The sequence below is a fragment of the Pelecanus crispus genome, chromosome 6, assembly GCF_030463565.1.
Source record: "Pelecanus crispus isolate bPelCri1 chromosome 6, bPelCri1.pri, whole genome shotgun sequence".
NCBI classification, from domain to species: Eukaryota; Metazoa; Chordata; class Aves; order Pelecaniformes; family Pelecanidae; genus Pelecanus; species Pelecanus crispus.
Genome location: NC_134648.1, coordinates 32,132,474 through 32,157,816, shown reverse-complemented (window position 1 = coordinate 32,157,816; position 25,343 = coordinate 32,132,474). Strand labels below are relative to the sequence as shown.

The 25,343-nt window shown below is 41.8% G+C and overlaps 1 protein-coding gene across 1 annotated transcript in view; it reads left to right on the top strand.

Moving 5' to 3' along the window:
* LOC104032097 (cytosolic phospholipase A2 epsilon-like) overlaps positions 1-25,343 on the top strand; it is a 37,675-nt gene that overhangs the window by 10,814 nt on the left and 1,518 nt on the right. Inside the window, exons 4-20 of the mRNA XM_075713147.1 lie at positions 5,487-5,623; positions 6,119-6,250; positions 7,400-7,440; positions 8,569-8,611; positions 9,455-9,512; positions 9,963-10,129; positions 10,247-10,333; positions 11,478-11,515; positions 13,451-13,598; positions 14,478-14,614; positions 15,584-15,806; positions 17,262-17,376; positions 18,442-18,579; positions 20,013-20,120; positions 21,321-21,512; positions 22,304-22,470; positions 24,764-24,950. Coding sequence (XP_075569262.1) covers positions 5,487-5,623; positions 6,119-6,250; positions 7,400-7,440; positions 8,569-8,611; positions 9,455-9,512; positions 9,963-10,129; positions 10,247-10,333; positions 11,478-11,515; positions 13,451-13,598; positions 14,478-14,614; positions 15,584-15,806; positions 17,262-17,376; positions 18,442-18,579; positions 20,013-20,120; positions 21,321-21,512; positions 22,304-22,470; positions 24,764-24,950 — 2,118 coding nt within the window. The remainder of the gene's footprint in view (positions 1-5,486; positions 5,624-6,118; positions 6,251-7,399; positions 7,441-8,568; positions 8,612-9,454; positions 9,513-9,962; positions 10,130-10,246; positions 10,334-11,477; positions 11,516-13,450; positions 13,599-14,477; positions 14,615-15,583; positions 15,807-17,261; positions 17,377-18,441; positions 18,580-20,012; positions 20,121-21,320; positions 21,513-22,303; positions 22,471-24,763; positions 24,951-25,343) is intronic.

Genomic DNA, 25,343 nt, shown 5'->3' with positions numbered 1-25,343 from the left:
CTATTCTTCTTTAGTTTAAATCCATTACTCCTTGTTCTGTCACAACAGGCCTTGTTAAAAAGATTCTCCCCATCCTTCCTGTAGGCCCCCTTTAAGTACTGGAAGGTCGCAATAAGGTCTCCTCGCAGCCTTCTCTTCTCCAGGCTGAACAACTCCAACTCTCAGCCTGGCCTCATAGAAGAGGTGCTCCAGCCCTCGGATCATTTTTGTGGCCCTCTTCTGGACCCGCTCCAACAGGTCCACGTCCTTCTTGTGCTGAGGGCTCCAGAGCTGGACGCAGGACTCCAGATGAGGTCTCACCAGAGCAGAATAGAGGGGCAGAATCACCTCCCTCGACTTGCTGGCCACACTTCTTTGGATGCAGCCCAGGATATGGTTGGCTTTCTGGGCTGCAAGCACACATTGCCGGCTCATGTCCAGCTTTTCATCCACCAGTACCCCCAAGTCCTTCTCCCCAGGGCTGCTCTCAATCTCTTCATCCCCCAACCTGTACTGATACCGGGGGTTGCCCCGTCCCAGGTGCAGGACCTTGCACTTGGCCTTGTTGAACCTCATGAGGTTCACACAGGCCCACCTCTCCAGCTTGTCCAGGTCCCTTTGGATGACATCTCGTCCTCCTGGTGTGTCAACTGCACCACTCAGCTTAATGTCATCTGCAAACTTGCTGAGGGTGCACTCGATCCCACTGTCTATGTCATTGATGAAGATGTTAAATAGCGCCAGTCCCAGTACGGACCCCTGAGGGACCCCACTTGTCACCGGTCTCCATTTGGACATTGAACCATTGACCACCACCCTCTGGATGTGACCATCCAGCCAATTCCTTATCCATTGAACAGTCCACCCATCAAACCCATATCTCTCCAATTTAGAGAGAAGGATGTTGTGGGGGACTGTGTCAAAGGCTTTACAGAAGTCCAAGTAGATGACATCCATTGCTTTTCCCTTGTCCACTGATGCAGTCACTCCTTCATAGAAAGCCAATGGTGTACCCCTGCCATCTCTCTTGATTCTCCCGTTTCATTGTGAGTGGCAGCAATCGGCACTATAGTCTCTTGCACGGGAAGAGCCAGGAAAGATGCTCTGAAAGATGAAGATCTGGATTTACCATGCAGTACCATTCCTATCTTACCCTGTGGTTGTCACATGTTTTTCTGGAAGGTATATCAGAGGACTTCCCTGTGTCACAGCTCCAAGTGAGGGATATACTAGCCATATCTTAGGTCATATCATTGGGTTGCACTCTCTGCACCTGCACCTCCCTCCTGGTCCATGGCTGTGGCACACACGTGATGATGCAATAACACAGAAAGATTTCATCAAGAACTCATCTCAGATCTTCTGCGTGTCAGGTGGCAAGACAAAATCACAAATAACTAGGTTGCAGTAAGAGATTGTGCAAGCAGAACTGAAGCAATATTTTGCATTAAATACACAGCTGACTAGTTTGCCTGCATCTACTTGTATAATTAAGGATTGTTTGATATGCTTTGTATCTCAAAGTAGAGTTAAGATACAACAAATCACATCAGCAGAACAGAGTAATTTGCCAGCCAAAGAGCCAACAGTCATTGATCTCCAGTGATAAACCTAAAGTCATAGAATTATAGAATCATAGAATTGTTTAGGTTGGAAAAGACCTTTAAGATCATCCAGTCCAACCATTAACCTAACATTACTAAGTCCACACTAAAGCAATTAAAGGTAGACTAGACTAAACCATGTCCCAAAGTGCTACGTCTACCTGGTTTTTGAATGCTTCCAGGGATGGTGACTCCACCACCTCTCTGGGCAGCCTGTTCCAATGCTTGACTACCCTTTCCGTGAAGAAATTTTTCCTAATATCCAACCTCCCCTGGCACAGCTTGAGCTGCAGTAGTCATACAGAATTACTTTTAAAACATTTTAAAATCAGTATCATTACCTCTAGGATCTCCAAATGTATTCAAATACCTATTTTTGCAGGTTCAAAATTCTTCAAAGCATTATTATCTGCATAGAATTTCCCAGATTAAAAAAAAAAAGAGAAAAAAAAGAAAAGAACAGTCATACAGAATCAAATCAATGCTCACACAGTTCTCTGAGGGGGATATACTCAGTAGGTCCACTGCAAAAGCCTCTGACACTTCAGGAAATGGAGTAACAAAAGAAGCTGTAGAAAGGCACCAATTATGATGACAGGTCTGAAATAACTTTTACATCCAGAGGGACTAAATAGGCTACAGGCCTTAAGAGTGGAAGGGAAATTATTGAGGAGGACATGGAAGCTGTCTCTACAAAAAGGAATAGGAGGGAGAAGGTGAATGAGGAGTAATTTTTCACTATTTTTCACAATGTTAGAGTAAAGCAGCACCCAATAAAACTATCAAACAGGAAGTTTAAAATGAAGAAAAGGAATATACAAGTGAACTGTGGAACTCATTGTCACTGGAATGTATAGATGTTAAAATATATCTGTTCAAAAATAAGTTATTCATGGAACATAAGTCTAGCAAGGGTTATTAAGCACGGTACTCTCAATGCAAACTCTGATTTGGGAGACCCTTATCTGACATTGCCTGAATGATGGACGGTGTATCAGGTGCAGTACTGCTCTAGGATTAGCTTGTTTCTTCTACTCTGGAGCAAGGTGTAGAAGGGCTATTACCTGTCAGTGAAAGGATTAAGAATTTCTTTTTTAACATGAAAAAGCCTAATGTTTTTTCTTCTGTCTCGTCCTTGGAAAAAAGTTAAACTCTTCGAGATGAGACTTTCTCAAAATGTCCAGTCGAAGACAGACATACTTCCTGGAAACGCATAGACTGAATGCTGGAATTTGACAAGTAGTAGGCAGTTAAAAGTGGTGTCTTAAGACAGAAGGAGGGCAGCCTTAAAACTAGTTCTTAAATCAACTCTGTCTACAAATGACATAAAGACAAGCAACTTCCTCTACAAAGAGAAGGTGCGGATAAGACACTTTGTTTCCCCTTCAGAGAGATTCTGATGTGTTTCTGCATTGTTTATGAATAGAATAGAATAGACTATTTCACTTGGAAGAGACCTGCAATGACCATCTAGTCCAACTGCCTGACCACTTCAGGGCTGACCAAGTTGAAGCATGTTATTAAGTGCATTGTCCAAATGCCTCTTAAACACTGACAGGCTTGGGGCATTAACCACCTCTCTAGGAAGCCTGTTCCAGTGTTTGACTATCCTCTCTGTAAAGAAATGCTTTCTAATGTCCAGTCTAAACCTCCCCCAGCACAGCTTTGAACCATTCCCACGCATCCTATCACTGGATACCAGGAAGAAATCAGCACCTCCCTCTCCACTTCCCCTCTTCAGGAAGCTGGAGAGAGCAATGAGGTTGCCCCTCAGTGTCCTTTTCTCCAACTAGACAAGCCCAAAGTCCTTCGCCGCTCCTCATAGGCCATTCCTTCCAGCCCTTTCACCAGCTTTGTTGCTCTCCTCTGGACGCATTCAAGGGCCTTCACACCCTTCTTAAATTGTGGGGCTTTTGATGCTGCTTATTGTTTACCTGTACCCATGGGAATGGTGAAGACCCAGATACGTCTCCCAGACCTCAATGCAAAGTGGGCATGGGTGTAAGTAGAACAGGAAGCAAAGGGATATAGCATGCAACCAAGATGTCTGAAGTGAAAAGACATTCGTGGGAATCACGATTCTCACAGTCATCAGTCTGCAAAACCTGTCGGGCCATCTGTGTGAGGGAAACAGATGCTAAGATGCTACTGTTACTGGTAATTTTTGTTATTTCCACCTGTGGGCTTGAACACAGAGCAGGAAGGCAGCCTGTAGCAGCCCTTTTCCTTCTCTTTAGGATTTTGTTCCAAAAGGAGAGGAAGGGAGGGGAGGAAACCTGAATGCTGGAGGTAAAATGTCCTCTCAACTAACACAGTCAGGAAGAAAGTACAGGGAAGGAGGCTAAGACATAAGAGTGATGGGAAGGTAGAAGTAAATTAAAGCAGAAGATACTACTCCAGAAAAGGACAGTTAAACTGCTGTCAGAACCTTAATTAATTTTTTTTTAATCCAAAATATGATATGGAAGGTAGAAAAGAGCAGGAGAGGGAGAGGGCTAGGGCCTGCTGAATATTTTCCAAACAAATTTTTCCATTAGAGGAATATTGGTTTTTTGACTCCGCAGGAATGTGATGATTTTTCCACAATTTTTTTAGGAAAAAATTGACAGAATTTAAAATGTTTTTCTGTTTCTGCATTATAACTTTAAAAAGTAGGAAACCAATAATTAAGGTGTCAGTTGACGTATCACAATGCATTATGTAATTTCTCAAGCAGTTCTGAATTTCAGTTCTTCATTCTGACTTGGACAGAAAAGCAGCAAGCTTTTTTGAACAAATACACTTTCAACAACACAAAATGCAACCTCCGCCCAGTTTGAGACAGAGCCAATGGCTGTAGCACGATACCTGGCAAAACCTGGTGGAGAAGGAAAGAAAAGGAGAAGACAAGAAAAAGCTCATATTGCAACCAGGCGAGTTTTTGCCTTTCCCCACAAGTCGATGTGCAAGCTCTTGTTCTCCTGACCTACCTGCAGAGTCCTTACCTGCTGCTGAAGGGTCCTTTCCATTTACTGCTGCCATCACTTGTCTCTCTCAAAAGTGCCATAACAAAGGACATCCATTCTCAAAGTTAGTTACCTCTTGCATTACATGATACCTGATCATTTTATTGTTAAGAACTGTGCAAGAGAGAGTTTCAAGGCGCTAAAGTATTTTGTGTAACCTGCATGAAGAAGCATTGCATTCCCCTGGCACACAGTACATCGTGGTTTTGGCTGTAGCTGTTTGAGATACAGTTTAATTTAGGTGCCTTTGAGAAATGGGATGGAAAATCCTTAACTAACCTTCTCCCAGTGCATTTCTGGAGACAGATTTGGTCCCTCTCTTCCTGGACATGGCAATTAGTTGAGATCCAATGTCTAATTCATTGAGCTCCTTCTGGAGGAAGCCTCTGCCATCTCCTACAATAGGGGTAGTTCTGCAGCTGTTTTCACAAACCCTCACCAAGAAAATCACTGATGGCAAGGCAGAGATGGAGACCTTTTGCAGTTGTTCTCAAAAGGTGAAGAAGGCTCCCAGGCCCCTCTCATCAGACAGCAGCTGAGGGTTAGTGTGTGTGTGTGTGCATGCACACATGAGCACAGGAAAGCTTGTTGTTTGAGAAACTGAGGAAAGTGGCTGACTAGAAGAGGAAATTCTCACCCTCTTCTTTTATACACAACATCGCTGTTGTCTGTAACTCATGCAAGGAGGAACAGAAACCACCTCCTGTTCTAGGTCATCTTATGGTCTGTGCTTTTCCCCTCTCAGAAGGATATCTTGAAAAGTGTTACATTGCATCAGGCATTTCTTCCTTTAAATAACTCATACTTACTGTTGGTACCACACAGTAACCTTTCCAGTGTCATGCAGCACCACTGACTTTGCCACATTAACAACTGTTTTGCCTCTTTCCCTACCCAGTAAGCCAGGCTGATTGCTACGTGTCATTGTGGCTGCCGACGGCGACATGTGAAAAGTCCCGCACTAAAACTGTGAGAAACTCCAACAATCCAGTGTGGAATGAAACCTTCTACTTCAGGATCCAGAGTCAGGTCAAGGTAAGGAGCCAAAGTTGTCTGCTTGAAGCAGCTGGAAGATTTTGTGTATGGTGGGTCCTATCTATCTCTTGACCTGTGCCCAAGAATTGTTTAAGAGATGGCACATCATAAGGGACTGTTCAAATTTTTTAACAGCAGAGATGACTGAGTTCCAATGCCTGTTCAATTGTGCTGTTTACAAGGGCCAGAAACTGAGCTCAGTATTGAAGTTTTAGGGAAACTAGAGACTCATATCAATGAGTGCAAGATGGATACAGAATTTGGGAGTTAACTAAGCTGTAGTGTAGGTATAGCCAATGTATCACTCATGCCACAGCAATTAAACTGAACTAGGGAAGAATGAATATATGAGTTACAGTATGTTTTTCCAAAGGGGAATGATACTTAATTTCTCCATTTTTCTTCTCAACCACATCCCCAACACTCCTCCTTCCCTAGAGCTAATGATGTCCAGTCTGTAGGAACTATAAAAAACCCTTCTCTCTCTTTTTCTAGAATGTGCTGGAGCTGACAGTGTATGATGAGGATTTTGCTACTCCAGATGACCATCTCCTCTGTGCGCTCTTTGATACCGCTAAACTTCCAATTGAAAGAACAGTGCTCCTGTATTTTAAGCCCAGTGCGAAGGTGAGAGCAAAAAATAAAGCAACTAAGGAACCAGTGGAAAGTTATACAACACTTTCAAAATCTTGGGGTGAGCTTTCTGAATCCACCATGGATGACATCCCAATAATGTGTATATGAATTGCCACTCAAAATATAAATACAAAAATGTGGTTAAAAGAATGGGTTTGAGAGTCTGAGCCCCTCCTCCCAGTATTTTTGTAAATTATTAAAGAACACATGACTGAAACAGTGCGGTAGGTAGGTGAGGGATCTGACTGTGAGCTATGTCTGAGCAACACCAAGGCTGCACAGCTGTTGCAGGGTGAATAATCTGTAAATTTTTTTTCCATGTAATTCATAGCCACTACCCCCTGCCCCTTCAATTGTATCTACTTTCACCCCTTTCATCACTTTCAAAGGCAAAACTGAAGTTGTCCCTGTGTGTATCCCAGCACTGTCCTCTGCAGTGATACCTCAGCTAAGGCTGAGCCTGCTGAGTCATCTATCAGAATTAGTGAGGTTTTGGATCTCTGAATGACTGATTTACTCTGTTTCTCAGTTTTCCAGCTATAAAATGGGAAAAAGAGTTTTGATTCTCTTTGAGATCTACGGATGAGATCAGTGAAATATCTCACATGCAACTTCTTGCTACCATGGGCAGATTGCTTCTGGTACACAAACTAGGTCACTCACAAGTAGCTCATACATATCAACACTGCCTTACAGGGGGTTGCATAACTGTAACTCTGAATCACTCAATAATACCAGTCTCTGTTTATTATGTTAAAGTGATGGGTGGAAAGTATCTTTAACTTCCAAGCTAATAGCAAGTACAGTAAGTCACGGTAGGACACTGCCAGGAATAGTTAGGAGAAAAAGGTAGAATTCAGAAGACAAAGCAAGCTGCTTATTGTCTTTCTGCGGCAGCTTCACACTAAGAGAAAAAGGTACATGTTGCTTTGAAGATACCTTGAAGAAAGAAGGAGGTGAGGAAGGAATTGTTAAACTATCTGGTTTGAAATGTTGTTTCAGACATTCCAGTCTGAAATATTTATCACAGGCTGTGCATTGCAACCAATTACTTCAATATTGGATACCAGGGACCTGAGTTTAGACAAGGAAGAAAGCATTATGTAGCTACTTAATTTCATATCTTGTTCTTGCTTTCAGGCCAAGGAGGAGCTAGAGGTTGAATTCAAATTGGAGGCCGCGTAAGTCATATACAGATTATTTTAAAAATACAAAAATCATTAAATGCTAAAACAAAGAAACAACATCAGAAGTCACACTTTGCGGGGTTTCTGTAAAAAAAGTGCCAGACTTCTACATCATTACTGCAGTCTCAGACACCTGGCTAAACCCTCCAGTCAGCTTGTTCTGTAGTTTAGTTGTTTTAAAAGACGCACCTCCCAGCATTGTCTCTTCTATCCACAATGTCAGATTTGTCTACCTGGGAACATTTCAGAATTTCTGAGTGTGTGTGCATGCACTTGTGTGCATGCGCCTATGTGCATGCATATCTATCAATCTTTTCATGCCTGTTTCAGCTTATGCATTGGACAGACTCCTAATGTTGAACCCTCCTGGTTAGGTTTCCAGTGTATCTCTGACTCCTTCGATTTTCCCTTGCAGCACTGTTTTGGTCCTTGTAATTCTGTTTTCTTTCTGTCCAACACAATGATAATGTGTTGGAAGCTCCAGTGCAGGGCTTTTCCTCCAGCATCATCAGCCATCCATCCATATGAATCAGTATTTTTGTCTCTGTGTTGCCAGCAGGTAACTAAGGCACAGCAGAAATAAAGTGACCAGCCAAAGGTCAGCCCTCATACTAATGGGGAGCCAAGGCCAGAATTCAAGTCACTTCACACCATCTCCTGACTTCACCTGAATGATCTGGAAAGCTTTTTTTCCCCCATGTAATTGGTACCCACTGCCCTGTACCCCTTTGATTGTATTTGCATACTAGCAAATATATAGAACTGGGCTCCCCAACAGGGATATGCTGGCATATTAGCATGTTACCACTGAAACACATGCACTTCACATGTTATAGTGAGGAGAAGAATATGACTGCGTAACCACAGATTCCATTTTAGATGATCATGAGATTGCACTGCAAACAAAGTAGCCATGATACACACTACTCAGCTTTGGTACAGAGGCAAGTTCCCTCAGAGCAGTGCTCAGTCCCAGCAAGCATGAAAAGGAGCTTGTTACATACCTGCTGGGGTCCCTCTGGCTGTCATTCTTCTAAATGGGAGAAAGGGCAACACCCTGGGCAAGGATGAGTGGGCATTTGTTTGATCTAAAAAATCCATGTTTTTAATTTTGTTTCCCAGTTCTGGTCCTCATGAAGCCATTGCTACTAATGGAGTCCTGGTGGTATGTGTCTTTTTCCCAATAAATTTTCTATAAGTGTTTCCTTAATATAAAGGGGAAGGGAGGGTGGGGGTTAGGGAAGCCAGTAGGTCAGTTCTTTCTCTTTTTTCCCTCTGTCCTATTTGGAAACTTTGAGAATGGAATATTTTATTGTCCTGTTCATTGGTGATATCCCATTATTTTCCATTTGTCCTGTATTTTGACACACCACACACACACATGCACAGAGAGCTTTCCTCTGGTACCAGGACTCCTTCAAAAAATGTACTAAATGTACTGCTGTCTATCAAAGCACAATGGTATAAAAGACTGTAAAGCCACTTGCTGATAAACTACCCGGCCCTCTCCTCCCCTAGGAGATGAGCCATGCCTGGTGGGTAAGCTCAGCACTAAGTATTGACCTGTCGTAATTACATTATGTGAAAGAAGAGTGAGTTCCATAAAAAAAATAACAACCCAAAATGTTAATAGCAATGCTTCTTCAGAAAACCTTTTCTACTGCTGACTCTTGATCTCTCAGCAGCATATCTTCCATTTATGTTTTTCCCAGTTTAACCCTTTGTATCTATGCTACTATCCTGAAAATGCTCCTGATTTTCTTCCTTCGTATCTTCCGTTTACTGTGCCAAATTGTATGTCATTGTCACTGGAGGATGCTCTACAACTCCCTGTAAAGCTTTTCCTTTTTCTTAGTCAGTGGCTACTGGGCAAAAGCTCAGAAATGCCAGAGAATTAGGCACTTCAGGTAACTAGACATATCCAAAAGCTGAGTGATTCACAGCTCCCCGTAATGAGGTAGGGATGTGATGGTCTTCCTCACGGATTCCTGTTCTCTGTCTTTTACAGTGCCGTGAACTTTGCTGCTTGGAAGTTGAAGTGTCGGAGAAGATGCAGCAAAAATCAAGTAAGGTTATTGTTTTGTTATCAATTTACCAATAATTGCATGCTTACTGATGAGAGGATGCCCCTTTCATATAATGTATTAGTGGAATAAATAGTATTTGCAGTATTCAGTGCAGTTAACACCAGGTAAACACACTAGGTAATTATAGACTTCAATGACTGCATCTCATACTCCCTTAGGTATATGTAAATAAAGTCTATTAGACCTCCATTAAAGTTGAAATCCCAGTTCCATGTAACAGCGAGAATATTCGGAGTCTCCTTTCTATGAAAATAGCATCCACTTTGCTTCTTTCCCTTTGCTGCCAGTGCTCCCTTCAGAGCGCTTTCCACTAGACTGTGGTCCAAACTCTACAGCTCTGCTACCTGCACCCCACTTTTAATCAAGCCAGCACAATTTTCCGGTTAAATCATAGTAACATTTCTCACTACCTTTGTTTTGCTTTTTTAGAGAAAGAGCTTTCCCTCACTGTGAAGGGCTCCTTTGAGGGGACGCAGGATATCACACTGGGCCCGGACGGAGTGGCCAGCCCATCAGGTCCCACCAAGTTCCACTATATCAAGTATGCAGAGCCAACGCTGGACGTCATGTTGCCAAAGAAGAGGCGCTACCACCCTGTATGTTGGAAGTGACCTTAATGATGAACTGACCATGAATGCCTCTCTAGAAAGTGGGAGGAGGGGGAGAGGGTAAACCCATTACTGTTTTTGTCCTAAAACATGTTGTTTTCCCAGTGGAGCTGTAAGTACAGTACAGAGACAGGCTCCCCAGTCGTGATGCTGAATTCGCTGCCTATGGGAAGGAAAACGACCATTGCAGAGGTGAGCATCACTTCCAACTGTTAGGAATAAAAGGTCACTCAGATAGAAACCATTCCCCATAATATTGTCCCAGATGGCTGCTAGGAGAGTCAGAAATGTTCTGATTTTTTCTCAGACCTTGAACAAACAAGAGCTTTGTTTCTCCAGCTCTTTTGTCCACAGAAGCAGGTTATCCCTCCCTTAGTCTCTATTATGTGCCAGTAGTGCATACAGAGACCAACAAGGATGTCAGAAAATATGATGATTCCTTCAGTATATCTCTCCCTGTTTACCCAAAACTCACTGACCCCTCTTTTGCTTAGGGTCCGAACTGAAAGTTGCTCCTTGGACACAAGCTTGGAAAAAGTCAATAAACCTGCCCTTAGTAAACCATGTGTTTCAAAGGACAATATATTAAAATGTATTGAAAACATCAGACATAGCGTATGGATTTTAAAGAACGTAATGACAATATTGCTTGAAATGGATGTATGGGCTGGATAATTTTGAATGACAACAATAGAAGAAAAAGATCCTTACTATAAAAAGAAGTGTTTCTGCTAAGAAACATCTACAGATGTCCAGATTATTAGGGACAATCTTGTCCAAATATTAGTTGTTATGTTGTGAAGAAGTAAGAGAACATCAGATTTCAGGGCCATCAAAACATCCTCTCAGAACAGAGCACTTTTTGTCAGTTAATATGAAGGTTGCAATAACAATTTCAAGACAGGATGAAGTCTTGGCAGAAGCAAATGCAGACTTGCAGTCTCTTCATTGTGAGACTGTGGCCAGGATGTCAAAGATCTGCTGTGTATTAGAGCATAAAGAACGGGAAACAGCCAAACATGGTACTTCAGGATGCTGCAGAAAGCTTGTGAATAACACAGGAAATGGGACCTACTGCATGAGTCTCAGGAACCTCCTATACCAAGATGGTTAATGGTTTCTGCAGCCTGGAAGCATTTGGGATCTGTGGGTAGGGATGTTCCACTAAGGATAAGTGAATGTTTTTGGAAATATATGCTGAGATCTCAGACATTTAACTTTGTGATTACAAGACCTTGCTGGGGTCTAAATCAAGCTCTGACCCCAGGACAGAAAGGGAAAAAAGAATTTTTAAAATTAAAATTAAAAAATTACAGTACACATACTTGTTTTCCAGGAGAAGAGATTTGACTTGAATGTGAGAGCACAAAGCTGGTAAGAAATCTTATTCTATTCCTAAAGACCTGGGTTATTGATTTTGATATTGTTTTAGCCATATGGAAATGACACAAGCAGGGATTCTCAGTCTGAAAACTAGAACATGCTTTTAATCAAACATAAAATACATGCACAGTGTATTATACGTAATTAGCCTTAGGAAGATTTGGCTTTAATTAATAAATGTTGATAAACATGTATTTATTTTAGCATTATCCCTTCCCTTCTGACCATAGAATGTTATTTTTGATCAATGCCAATCTCTGAAATTCACAAAAAACCCAAAACTGACTAAAAAAACAGAATGACAGGAGTAAACATTAAACTCAATCAGGAATTATGAACATTTATTTTTTGCCTAACTTTCAGTATTCAGTAGTGATAAACCTTGTATTCTGTTAAGCCCAGTTATACTGTATATTAACTAGAAACTAAGTAGACAATGTGGCTAGTGATTTGACATCTGTAGATATGCTCATTAATACTCATCAGTAAACACAAAGATATTTCATGTTATCCATAACTACATGTAACGCACAGAACTGGGCAAACTGATCTTTTTGTGTGTGTGCCTGACTAGGAAATAAAAGTGAAAAATAACTTAATTCTGAATTCAAACAGAGTTTTCTATCATTCATTTCAGAAAGGCAAGTGATCAATGACAACAGGAAAACCAGTGTTATTCCAAGACAGGAAAAATGCTTCCCGCTTATTTATTTTACTTTCAGAGAACTTTAAAAGCAGTTTGTTTGTGTCTTGATTTACAACAGAAACTGTTTTTTGCAGCTCCACCTAACTCAATTCCCCTTGTGTGTCTTCATTTACAAATACAGTTGTAATCATTTGGCTGATTTTAGCCAAATCTGATGGTGGAGAAGTCTCATAAATTTCATTACTAGTTTCAGTGAAATTATGGACTCAGTAGAAGACAGAAATTCTGTCACTGAAAGAAAAAACAAAATGCTGCCATTTTACCATGCCTGGCCAGGGCTAGCTGGCCAGCCAGGGAGTCCACAGGTAGCTCTGGCCTGAAGATACCATGCCAGATCTCTTGCACATTGATGTCTTCTAGGCACAGGGCAGGAAGAGACAGGAGGGAGGTTAGTGAGCAGAAGAGCACAAATGCCCAGGGAAATAAGTTACAACAGTGAAGTTTTAAGGAATGACTTATTAAAATTCAAAATTGATGCAAATGAAATTTTCCTGTGAGGAATATCATGCTTTACAATTTTTGAGTTAAGGTTGACATGAAATACAACTGCCAGCATTGACCCTTGAGACAGCTTGTGCAAGTGCAGACAGATCAGAGCAGCGGGGGTGAAATCCTGCCCCACTAAACTCAGTGACCCATCTCCATCCATCCAGGGGCTGGATGTCACCAAGGTCATCCCTCCAGCGAGCAGGGTTACACGGCGACCCGTGCCTGGCAGGCGGGTGGATGGGTTTCCTCCCCAGCGATGCTGACCGCTAGAGGGGGTTGCGTTCCCACTCAACTTGCTCAGAACGAGATTTTTTTTTTCCTTCACTTTGGAAATGCCAACATTTGAAAATTGGGTTTTATTTTAGATTTAGAATGAGAAAATAACCCGTCAAATGGGAATCAATACACTGACTTTTGACCATTTGCACAGATTTTCTAAACTTGTAATTCCTTTTGTTTTAGAATATTCATTTAAATATTTTGTTTCATTTGTAAATATTGCACCTTGTTTCTCCATCAATTAGTAATAATGGGGTATAATGCCACTGGTTAAGCTTACTAATTGAAATAAGTTTTCTTACTTTTAAAATTAGTTAGAATATTCTCTCTTGCTCCTGTCACATTGCATCACTCTGTTTGAAGGGAAGGGTGTTGTAGATTATCTTTAATCAAAGTTCTAAGATTGATATGGGTGTGTTAAAATGTAAAATATGTGCTTGTTTTTATCTTAGTAATTGTTCGTGCCACGAAGACCTGGACATGCGCTTTGGGTTTGACTTATGTTCAGAGGAGATGGCTTTCCTGGGGAAAAGAAAGAGATATGTAGCAAGTGCCCTTAAAAATGTTTTTCACCTACAACAGGATCTGCTGGATCATGAAGTATGTGTGTGTTGGGGGGGGGTAGATCTTGAATTTCTAGTGCCTTCATGTTCTTTTCTAGATGAGTGGTCAGCAAAATGGGCCACATGTATCTGTTGTGTGGGTACCAGCTTGTCCACGTAGTACATTTGCTTCTGCTGCCAAGGTTTGTTACTGCAAGAAACACTAGTTGCAGTAATTGCATGCTTCATGACTGTCAATTTGGAATTTGTCAGATTTGAGGTGTGTTCATCCCTGCCACCCTATGCTATAACTGACTTGGTTCAGAAATACAGTGTGCATATTAAATAGATTACATAGCAAAGATTTCTTCCCTTGTTCAGATTTCATAATTTTGTGAGAGTTTAAACATCTCTGAGTGCTATTTATAATATCTTCCCTTTCTTGCAGTTTTGAAATTCCTTAAAATAAATATAATTAATTTTAAAGTAACTTCACGATACTGAAGAATAACAGCATTGATAAGGGTAGCTTAACAACACTGGCTGTGAACTGAGTGTATTTCTTCATGGGATTGTCATGTGGATTTTCATACAGTCGTAGTAGATGTGTGAAATAAGAAAAAAGTGGCAAAGGAGTGGGAAATGTAGAGAAAATACATTGTTGCCTCCACAGAAAGGTCTCTTCTTATTCATGTGTGCCCCTGTTTGCCTTAGAGGTGGGCAAGAAACCAGGTTTGGGTTAATCTCTGAACCCATGTTTATCCAAAGGGAAGCAGCAGTAGCAGTCATTGCTTGGTTTTGGAGCCTTTCCTTCCAAAAAGGGACCCAGGCTCTGAGATCTGGACCTGGGCTGGGTGTGGTGGCCAGACCTGTTGCAGTCTGGGATGCCATGTTGAATGCTGTCAGTGTGAATGTCCCATCCTCCTTTGCCCAACAGGTCCCCGTTGTGGCTATCATCACGACAGGTGGAGGACTGAAGTCAATGACAGGACTATATGGCAGCCTCATGGGACTCAAGAAATTAAACCTCCTGGACTGCGTAACATACATCAGCGGGCTGTCCGGCACCACGTGGTAAGCCACCTCATGCAGGAGGCTTGACCAGGCCTTTTGAGGGTGATGCTGCCGCACAGAGAAGCTTCTGAAAGCGGACAAGATCAGGAGATTTTCTTCAAACATCATAGAAACAAGCTGTTTCTCTGTAACAGGCCATTAAATATTAGCTTGATCTGAGGCACTGATTTTTTTATTAGCAATTCTTTACCATGCTTTTCAACTCCACGTTTGCAGCAGTTGAATATGTATATGACAATTACACTTGTCAAAATGGTTTCTAAGTAGTTACTGTAGATGAAACTGTGGATGCCCATAGCATCACGCCTCTTCCTCACTCCGCTGATGTCCCAGTTGTTGTTGTTCCCAATAACTTCTCAGACTGGATCTGTTTTCTAATTGGTCATGCAGAGAAAACTGCAGGACAGTGCACACTTACCCCTGTAACCTGTCAGTCTGGGAAAGGACTGAGTTCCCCAGGCAGCGTTATTCCATGCTCACAGGACATACAACTGCCCAACATCTGATGGTCCCACATAGGGAAGGTTGGTAAAGTAGAGGATGGGGTAAAAATAAAGCATAGTGATACCATAAGATTAACACTAAGTGATACAAAACCAAGAGAGAAGCTGGAGTGAACTGCTTTATGGTTCTAGAAAACAAGCAAAGAAAATTTATTATAATTTTTTGCCTAATCTGTGCTTCAGAAATGTACCCATGTTCACACCTGGCAATTTTATCCTTTAAGCTGCTGCCAGTTCTGTTTTAAAAAAACAGTCAAGAACATAAAAAAATACCTTATCCTTCAGGGCCATCTTTAAAACAGTCATAGAAACTCTAGAGTGTTCATTCTGCTAGATGAAGCAGCAAAATCAGAGTATGTATGAGCAGAAGTGAATCCCTAAATGTAAACCTCTGTCCCCAAAGGCACAAAATTTCAAGACTTTTTTGCTCCTTTTGACTTTTGCTGTCTTTATTATCTTTCTCCAGGACCATGGCCAACTTATACAGAGATGCCTACTGGTCACAGAAGGACCTAGACTCACATATTGGTGAAGCCCAGAAACAAGCAACCAAATGCAAGATGGGCTGTTTCTCTATGGATCGCATGAAGTACTACAACAAGCAGCTTTGTCAGCGGAAAGAAGAGGGATATAGGACATCATTTATCGATCTTTGGGGGCTCATGATTGAGTACTTACTAAATGATGGGGTATGATGTATATTCCCTTTCTTAGAGAACCACGTATTTTTCTCTTAGTGAATGGAGAGGAAACTAGCCCATCATTTCAGAGAACATACCTCAAAACAGAGTGGAGTTCTCCATGTCAACAAACTCTCAGATTTTTTTATTTCCTTTAATAGTCTGCCTAAGGAGAAATGCATCCTGTATGTTAATTAATTAGGTTGTGGATGTAGCCATTTGAACTCTGGCTGGTATTTAAATAGAAGTGCAGGCAATCTTGGGCAGTCTGCCTAAGATGCAGATTATGCATGCAAAAAGAGTTCAAGATGCAAAGCAGAGTAGCTTCAACAATGGGAAAACTATCCAAAGCAAGCATGAAACAGCTAGAGTGCTTGGTGATTTGCATCCACTGGCAGGTAACTTGATCTGCAGGTATACTGGAGGCAAATGCATATTTTACTTTTGCTGAGAAGGACTGCGCAGACAGAAGCAGGTTTAAGTGATATTAATTTTTACAAGCAATAATAAATTTGCTTTTCTGTTATTTGAAGTGGCTTCTACGCCTACAGTACAGCAGTCCAGTCCCTCTTCTCTCCTGCTGGACCATAGTTCAAGGATGTATGCTTTGGCATTTGGGAAGTGGGAAGGGATGAGCTGTTGAGGATTGAAAAGAAGTGTCCTCCAGTGGGGGCAGAAATGCTGCAGTCATTCAGCCATTCATTTGGTTTTATTTATTTATTTTTATATAAGTGCATATATAGTATTATATACATGTAAACAGAAAATAAATACGTACAGAGAGGAATACTACATATTAAACAAAGGTATAAGCTGAATATCTGCCTCTCTTTAAATCTCAGCTAGACGAGGTCCCCCTCACAATCTAGCCAAGCATCTTCCCCTTGGAGCAGTGCTGTCTATTGCTATGTAGCCATTAACCTCTCCCTAATCTGCCAGAACTAGCTGCTCTTAAATTTGTTAGCAGTTCATGAGATTTTATGTTTTTTACAAACCTCTTCAATGAGAATGTGCTTTTCCAGAAAAGAAGCTGCGTGGGATGCAAATAATTTCCTGCCAAATTCTAGTTCCCTTGCAAGGCTGGACTGTGATAGCTGTTGTATACTAAGAAAGGAAACTCAATGTTGATATGCTCAAGGGTTTATTTCAGCCCCAGGAGAGCAAGGACTTGCCCCTTCTCCTACTTGCCAGTGCAGTACTTTCTAATACATACAGACATGTATGCAGAAGTAGTTTTCCCTCTCCTCGTCTTTTTGTGAACCTGTGCAGAAAGTCAGGCCAGACCCTGGGAGACCGCTCCGTCACCAGTGGGTGGGTGCCTGCAGTGCTTTGTGCAATGAAGCTGCCGTGGCATGTCCTGCATGCTGGGGGCAGAGTCGTCCAGCTCCTCCAGCACTGGGGCTGTTGAATTCACCATGCGTCGTTTGCATCTCTTCTTGCATAACTGTTTCTCTTCAAAACCAGAAAGACCCCCACAAACTTTCGGAGCAGCAAGAAGCACTGTGTGATGGCCAGAACCCACTGCCCATCTATGTGTCAGTCAGCGTCCGGAACAACTACAGCACCAATGATTTCAAAGGTAAGGATGATGTTTCAGATGCTGTGGGGCTAAAACTGGCAACTGAATTCCTGTGATTCACTCTTCTCTGCTTGGTAGCCCTTGGAGAAAACAGTCCTGGTGTGTTAGCTCCTTTTTGGAGAAATAACCATCACCTCCATGCCTTACAATTTTAATACAAGAGCTTTTTGAGATCAGCATTTCACTGTCTAGACATACACAGTTGAAATCCTGCCAGAAAGGCCATTTTTGAAATATTATCTGATCCAACTAGAATAAGAAGTATTGGAGTTTTCCAAGAATTAAATACTGCTTTTTGTCAATGCCCAGTTATAATTTCAATATGAAGAAAGACCACATAGTTATGACAAAGTTTGGGAAAACGTCCAACCTACTCCCAGCTGAATCTTTTGCTTTGGTCATTGTTTTGGTTATATTTTTCCATGAGGAGAAGCAGCTGGAGGAGGAGAAGAGGTGGAGAAGAAATTCAGATCAAATTTTTTATGATTGAGGTGAAAAAATGAACAACTTCTGAACAAAAAGGAAATTATGGTCCATGACCTTTCTGTTCCAGTCTTTGCTCACACTGCAGTTAAATCAAACAACTGCACTTCACTTGGAGAGGATATCCAAGAAAGTCAAGGACTAGTTCTGTCTTCCTTAGTACCACACATAAAGAGTATAATTGGCTTCTTACAAAAAACTCATTTCTGAAGAGCTGAGTACCTGTCTTTGTACATAACCGAAGGAAGTTAACTGTATTAAGAACAGTGAAAGTACTTTCTCGTAGATGTGATGTATGCAACGGCAGAGTGAAACCTCATACGCACTGGAGAACCCTGGGCTGGTGCTTGCAGACAGGGTGTGTAAGAGATGGAGCCTTGAGCTCTACCATGAACTGCTCCTGCCTACCCGTAGTCACAGTGTCTGAACTCAGCTGCCTGGCCCTGCAGGCAGTCATTTATAAGCAAGGCTTTGCAAAGGCAGCATGGCCAACAGAAGTCAGACCAATGTATGCCCTAGCTGCCTCTCTCTCCACACCCAGCTGAGACCCCCCCTAAGTGTCCCATTGTGGCTGTATTGCAGAGTGGGTGGAGTTCACCCCCTACGAGGTGGGACTTCTGAAGTACGGCGCATTCGTTCGCACAGAGCATTTTGGAAGTGAGTTCTTCATGGGACGCTTGTTAAAAAAGCTCCCGGAATCCCGGATCTGCTACCTTCAAGGTGATGTATTGCATTGTCCTGGCGCAGAGGCACTTTGGAGGGGTGCAATGCTGTTAACCAGAGGGTGGATATTTCTGTTCTAACATACTGAATGCTGCTATGATATGACCTGCCGGGAAATTGGTGTGTGTGGTAGTTTGTCCAAAAGAATACAGTAAAAAATCCCACATCTTTTTTTTTAGTTTCTTGTCACTGTATTGGTATGCACAAACTTTTTAACATTGTGTCTTATAGATGAAATCGATAAAGCTCCTTAATTCTTTCACTGTAAGGAATAGTTCCAACTTCTTTGGTTGCTCTTCTGATTCCTCTCTGAATGCACCCCAACTTATAAAAAATTTGAGACAGCAGGAAACCTACAGCTGTGCTTCCACTGTGAGATTTTACTTCAACTCCATGTAGAGAGGATCCCATCTACTAAAGATGCAGGCTGCCCAGGACGAAAAATGAGACCAGAAGCGAAGGGTCTCTGAATCTCTCTGGTCAGTCCCTGACTTGTACTGATGAGTTGCATGTAAAAGTAATAATATCCCTTTACCAAGGAGTCAGAATCACTGGCAGGTGAACACAGAGCAGTGCAAGTTTGGCTTCAGTCATGTCTTCTTACACTTGTGCTGCTGAGAAGTTCCTTGGTTTCAGTAAACATGCTGTGATATTAAGCAGTCCGTAATCCCAAGGAGTATCTTGAAAATACTACCTCTTGAGCTGGCCCTTTTTACCTGTTCCACTACTGGGAAATTAATTTTCTACGTACTGTGTATGCTGTACTGGTTTCTGTGCCCCACTGAAAATTAAGAAGTCCAATTGTGGTAAGACTAATTTGAACACATATTTAACTTTACAATGGCAGATGAAATGGTGGCATTGTGTTTTGTCAGCAAAGCCACCAGTGCCCCTGTAGGGAGGCAGAGGGGGCAATCCTGGATGGAGAAAAGAGTGCACAGTAGAGCAGGAGCCCACTGCATCTATGAGCCTTCACATGCTGTGTGATACCTTCTCTTACAAACTAAACAGCTGAAGAGCCAGTTCATCCCGCTGTGAAACAATTCAGGGTGCTTGAAAGCTGACCAGAGTGTGTGCGGAAAAAGGGAAGCTGGAGTAAAGAAGACAGGGATGGAAAGGATGTGTTTGTGATGTCTGCGTTATCTGAGAGCTTATTTCACTTCTTGAGCGAGTGTTTTTTTTCTCCTTTATTTCTCTCCCATTCTTTCTCTCTTTACCGTGAGGCAGAGCCATTTGATAGGTTAGACACAGAACTGACGGCAGCATGACCTGAACCAATGTCATAGAAAGTTAAGAGGAATTTAACAGCCAAGAAGTTTAGAAATATTCAAATTAAGCCCATTCAAAAATCAATCCAGGAGGTCAAAACAGAAGCAAAAAGGCAGTTTCTTGTTAGAATATGTTCTTGTGTTCACTAATTCCTTTTACAGGTATGTGGAGCAGTATATTTTCTGTGAACCTATTACAAATATGGGGACTGTCCCACAGTTCAGAGGACTTCTGGAAGAGATGGACACAAGACAGAATAGAAGAAGTTGGTAAGAAATTATTAAGCCTTTCATTTATGGTCACTTAGTCTTCTGGATGCCTTTTGGCATCATCCTGTCAACTATGTTGAAACCAGCATCACAGGATCCTCCTAAGAGATAGGGACTTCCCCTCCCACTGTAAAGACTAAGAGGAAGAGGGTAATCAGGGAAATGCTGCTGTCATTACTAGACTTACTAAAACCCTACTGATTAAAAGGAATGCTTTGCCCTTACAAGGAAGTTTTACAGGAGGTCACACATTTCTCAGGAAGTGTTTTGGCATTGCCTATTCTCACTCAGTCATACAGAACCAAGAACCAGCAGCAGAGAATAAAGTAATTTTTACTGCCTGTGCAGAGAATAAACCTGAATATCAATTGGTTAATCAATATTTCCTGGGGTTTTATTTTATTACTCAGTACAGTAATTACTGCATTGGATTCATCCTGGCACAAAGGTAAATGAGGCCCAGAGGGTATTTTCTGAAGCAATACAGAAACCATGGTTTTATTGCTAAATCATTTAATATGATAGTAACTATAATTACAGACATCCTGAAAATAAAGAAATACAGATGTGCAATCATGGAAACCACCAAGTCTCTCCTGCTGCACCATCAGCCGTTTGGTCCAGCAAAGCAGGTTGTGATTTCAAGAAACCACACCTTGTGCCGTTTCTACTTTTCACCCACATATGCTGCCATATAGTCACCCTGAAAACTACCTGTAGTTTCAAAATATGAATGTGTGACCCAGGTTTTCCTGGGATGCTTTCATTCTACTGATTAAGCATATGCTCATGTAGCCATGGATGATTATCAGGTAGAAGCTGTCACTGTTGCAACAGACCCTGTGGTGCCCTGTTGTTGCCCATCTGATTGAGTGGGAGCATCTGCTTCAGCCCCATTTTCTCCATGCTTGCCTCTGTTTCATGATATCTTCCTGTGAGGATTTATAACTTTCTGACAGGACATTCTCTGAATTGCTTAGTTCCGTTAAGTTGTCCCTTTTCCAGGACTAAAGACTGCTTGTGATGAATTGTCTTCAGGCCAAAGCTTAAGGCCATCAGCAGAACTTTGTCCAGCAGCCACTCCTCTCCTTCAGAATAGTTTTTGTGTGTTTCGTATTTCATCCCAGAAGATCCCTGAGATCCCCTACACACCAGGACAACCAAAAATGAACAGTTCACTGATTTTTCTCTTTTGTCTAGATGAAGACCCCGTGTTGCCTACAAGACCCCACGAGCTGAGAACTCGCATGTACACTCCTCCTGGCCCCCTGTCCAGCGCCCTTCGGGGAGCATTGACTGACCGCTTCTCCGTCGCCCAGCACCACAATTTCCTGAAGGGCTACCAGCTACATAACAACTACCTGGAGAATGGACACTTCTGTCGATGGAAAGGTAATGGGGACTAATATTTAACAGGCATCATTTTCAGGTGGTTTTGGGGTGCGGAATTTAGGGAAGAACCCTGTCAGGTTTGGCAGGGGAAAAAAAAAATCTCCTGAAAGAACATTTATTTTCTGAACAGAGAGAAGAGACTAAGACTTCAGTGTTGCCAGTTATTTAAGACTGTTTTTAAATATAAGTATGTGTTTATGTGTTTTAGCTGAGATCTCTGTGGTCCAGACTGAGAGGGTAGGCTTGCAGCCGACAGAACCAAATTTAAGTAGCAAATAGCAGAGTGAACATGGGAGAAATCTTAATTTGGCAAGACTGTGCCTCTAACTTCAAATGCAACTAGAATATCCCAGAAAATATGACCTATGAGAGAAAGCTGAAAAGGAATGGGGCTTTGCAGTCCAAAGCAGAAAGGACTGAAAGGGAAGCATAAATCCGAATGTAAAAAGGGATGGGAATATTTTGTTCTCTGAATCAATGATGGATAAAAGATGAAACAATGATTGAAATGAAGCAAGGCAGATTTAGGTTACATATTAGAAGTAGCTTACTGGCACTAATGAATATGAAAAGTTACTGGAATATATTGCCTGGAATCTCAACATGGGAGATTTTTCAGAACGGGAACTTAGGTGGTGTTTTGCAGTCCCTCCGATGCCTATTTGCCAATCCAGTAGTGTGGCAATTAAATTAAACCAGGCCTCTGGGATGGTCAGTTCCACCTTGCACTTCTTTTTCCAGTCAAAATAACTACAGATCATTTCTTATTCCAAGAAATATTTTCCTTCTAGACACTGTGTTAGACTCGCGTCCCAACCAGCTGATGCAAAATCCTGACCACCTGGGCATGATAGATGCTGGATTTTTCATCAATACCAGCAGTGCACCACTTTTAAGGCCACAGAGGGAAGTGGATGTCATCATATATTTAAGTTATACTACTGGATCACATACGTCGGTAAGGAGGATCTTGTTACCATGTGTTGTCTCTCCTTTTTCTTGTAAATGTCTATCCTATAATGCCTAGAACTGCTAGTTATTTCAGCTGTTCAGTTTTTAACTACTACATTCCCCTATGTTTTTCACTGTAGTGATCACAAGTAGTGTTCCCCAGTGCTCAGTATTGGGGCCAGTTCTGTTTAATATCTTTATCAATGATCTGGATGAGAGGAACAAGTGCACCCTCAGTAAGTTTGCAGATAACACCAAATTTGGTGGGAGTGTTGATCTGTTTGAAATAGGAAGGCTCTACAGAGGGATATGGACAGGCTGGATCAATGGGCTGAGGCCAACTGTATGAGGTTCAACAAGGCCAAGTGCCAGGTCCTGTACTTCGGTCACAACAACCCCATGCAATGCTACAGGCTTGGGGAAGAGTGGCTGGAAAGGTGCCCAGCTGAAAAGGACCTGGGGGTATTGGTCAACAGCCAGCTGAATATGAGCCAGCAATGTGCCCAGGTGGCCAAGGCGGCCAATAGCATCCTGGCTTGTATCAGAAATAGTGTGGCCAACAGGACTAGGGAAGTGATTGTCCCCCTGTACTCAGCACTGGTGAGGCCGCACCTGGAATACTGTGCTCAGTTTTGGGCCCCTCAGTACAAGACATTGAGATGCTAGAGTGTGTCCAGAGAAGAGCAGCGAAGCTGGTGAAGGGTCTAGAGCACAAGTCTTATAAGGAGCGGCTGAGGGAACTGGGGTTGCTTAGCCTAGAGAAGAGGAGGCTGAGGGGAGACCTTATCACTCTCTACAACTGCCTGAAAAGAGGTTGTAGCAAGGTGGATGTCAGTCTCTTTTCCCAAGTAACAATGGATAGGACAAGAGGAAATGGCCTCAAGTTGCATCAAGGGAGGTTTAGATTGGATATCAGGAAAAAAAAGGGTTGTTAAGCATTGGAACAGGCTGCCCAGGGAAGTGGTTGAGTCACCATCCCTGGAGGTATTTAAAAGACTTGTAGATGTGGTGCTTAGGGACATGGTTTAGTGGTGGACTTGGCAGTGCTAGGTTAACGGTTGGACTTGGTAATCTTAAAGGTCTTTTCCAGCCTAAACAATTCTATGATTCTATGATTAATATTGTTCCTATTTCTTTCTGCCACTCCTGGAATCTCTCTTGCTTGTTTATGAATATATTGAATTATTTAAGAGGACATCAGCACAGTCTATTCCAGAATGATGGGAAAAGCCTCTTCTGCTTTATGCTGAATCAAGCAGGTTTCCAGACCCTGCACAGGAATATGCATAAAGATGAGGAAGCAATTTCTCCTGACTCAAGTTAGGATATAAAACGTGTTACGTGAATAGTCAGAGGCAGATCATTTCCGGGCTGACAAATAAGATGCTACTAGGAAAATTCAATGACAAGCTTCTTCCTGCAGAAACTCCAGTTTCATGGAGATAAAGTTAATCAGCTGTCTGCAAGGCCTTGCAGAAAAGAAGTTTGGGTCTTTATATCTCAGAAACTGAGGTTAGTTTAAAACTCGCTATTAAGCATCTTGGCCCGATTAAGCAGAATTATTTTTTGTGAATGAGAACAGCTGTGCTACTGTTAATAAGCTATATGATGCATGAGACATACATGTAATGAAGATTAATTTCAGCCTCATTGTCTGGATTAATTTTATGAAGAAAGGCTGTTGCAATTTTAAGCACTTCAGTAGAAACTGTTTCCTATTTGAGAGTGTCCGCTACTAGATGGTGCAGACTAAATAACACAGTACATAGTAGGACATGATATTGTATTAAACGTTTCAGGGAAAAGCCTGTATAGCCTAGTACTTCAGACTTTCTCAGTACGATATCATTCTCAACACTGTGCCATAATGCCTGCACAGGCAGAGACATAATTGCACATTCAAACTTAACTTTCTTATCGCCTGGCTTCCAAGCATGTAGTCAGATACCTTAAACATTTTCTTGCTGTTGTTTTCTTTTCTAATTAATTCTATACAATATATTAAACACAGACTGTTTCATTTACTAAAACTACATGCTTTACCCTAAACTTCTGCAAATTGCTTCCATTTTTTTAAAAAGCAGTGTCCTGGATGAATTCTCTAACTCTGAAATTGTGTTTACAGCTTGTGATTAGCATTCTGGTTACTATGTGAGGTAATTATGTGTAGAGTAACCCTTGATAAGAAGAAACTCACCCTATCGATCTGAGTCACTAAACCTTAATACTAGGTAGCAATTTCAGGGGCTTTAAGACAACAAAGTTGAATTCCAATGCTGACCATTTCTGTGATACTCCAGTCTCTAGATAAGGCGTACAAATACTATTCAGAGCAGAAAATCCCATTCCCCAAAATTTCCTTGACTGATGAAGATAAGAAAAATCTGAAGGAGTGCTACATCTTCCAAGACTCAGATTTGCCAGGATGTCCGATCGTGATTTTTCTTCCCCTTGTGAATGATACCTTCCGGGAGTACAAAGCACCTGGTAAGTTACAAGCAGTGGCAAAGCATTAAAGAAAAGACACCACTACCTGCTTCCCTGACTCAGACAGAGCCTTTTTCTCTGCTGCTGGCTATCTTTGTTGGTTGTGTTCACGGGGGAGCACTTTAGCTCATTAAACTTGTTTTCCCCATCCCTGCCAAAGCTACTAGGTTCATTTATGTCATCCTTGTGGCTTTAAGAGGACAGACACAGCCCTTGTCTTCTGGATGATGTTTACCTTCACATCTCTCCCATTTGTAACATAAAGTGTTGCTAGTTAATTGGAAAAGTTTTTTCCTGGGGAAAGTATTAGCGCGCTCAGATTGTTTTCCTCTGCATATATTGTCTGTTGTCCAGGGATTTCATTCTACACTTGAGGAGGCATAGTGTCATGTA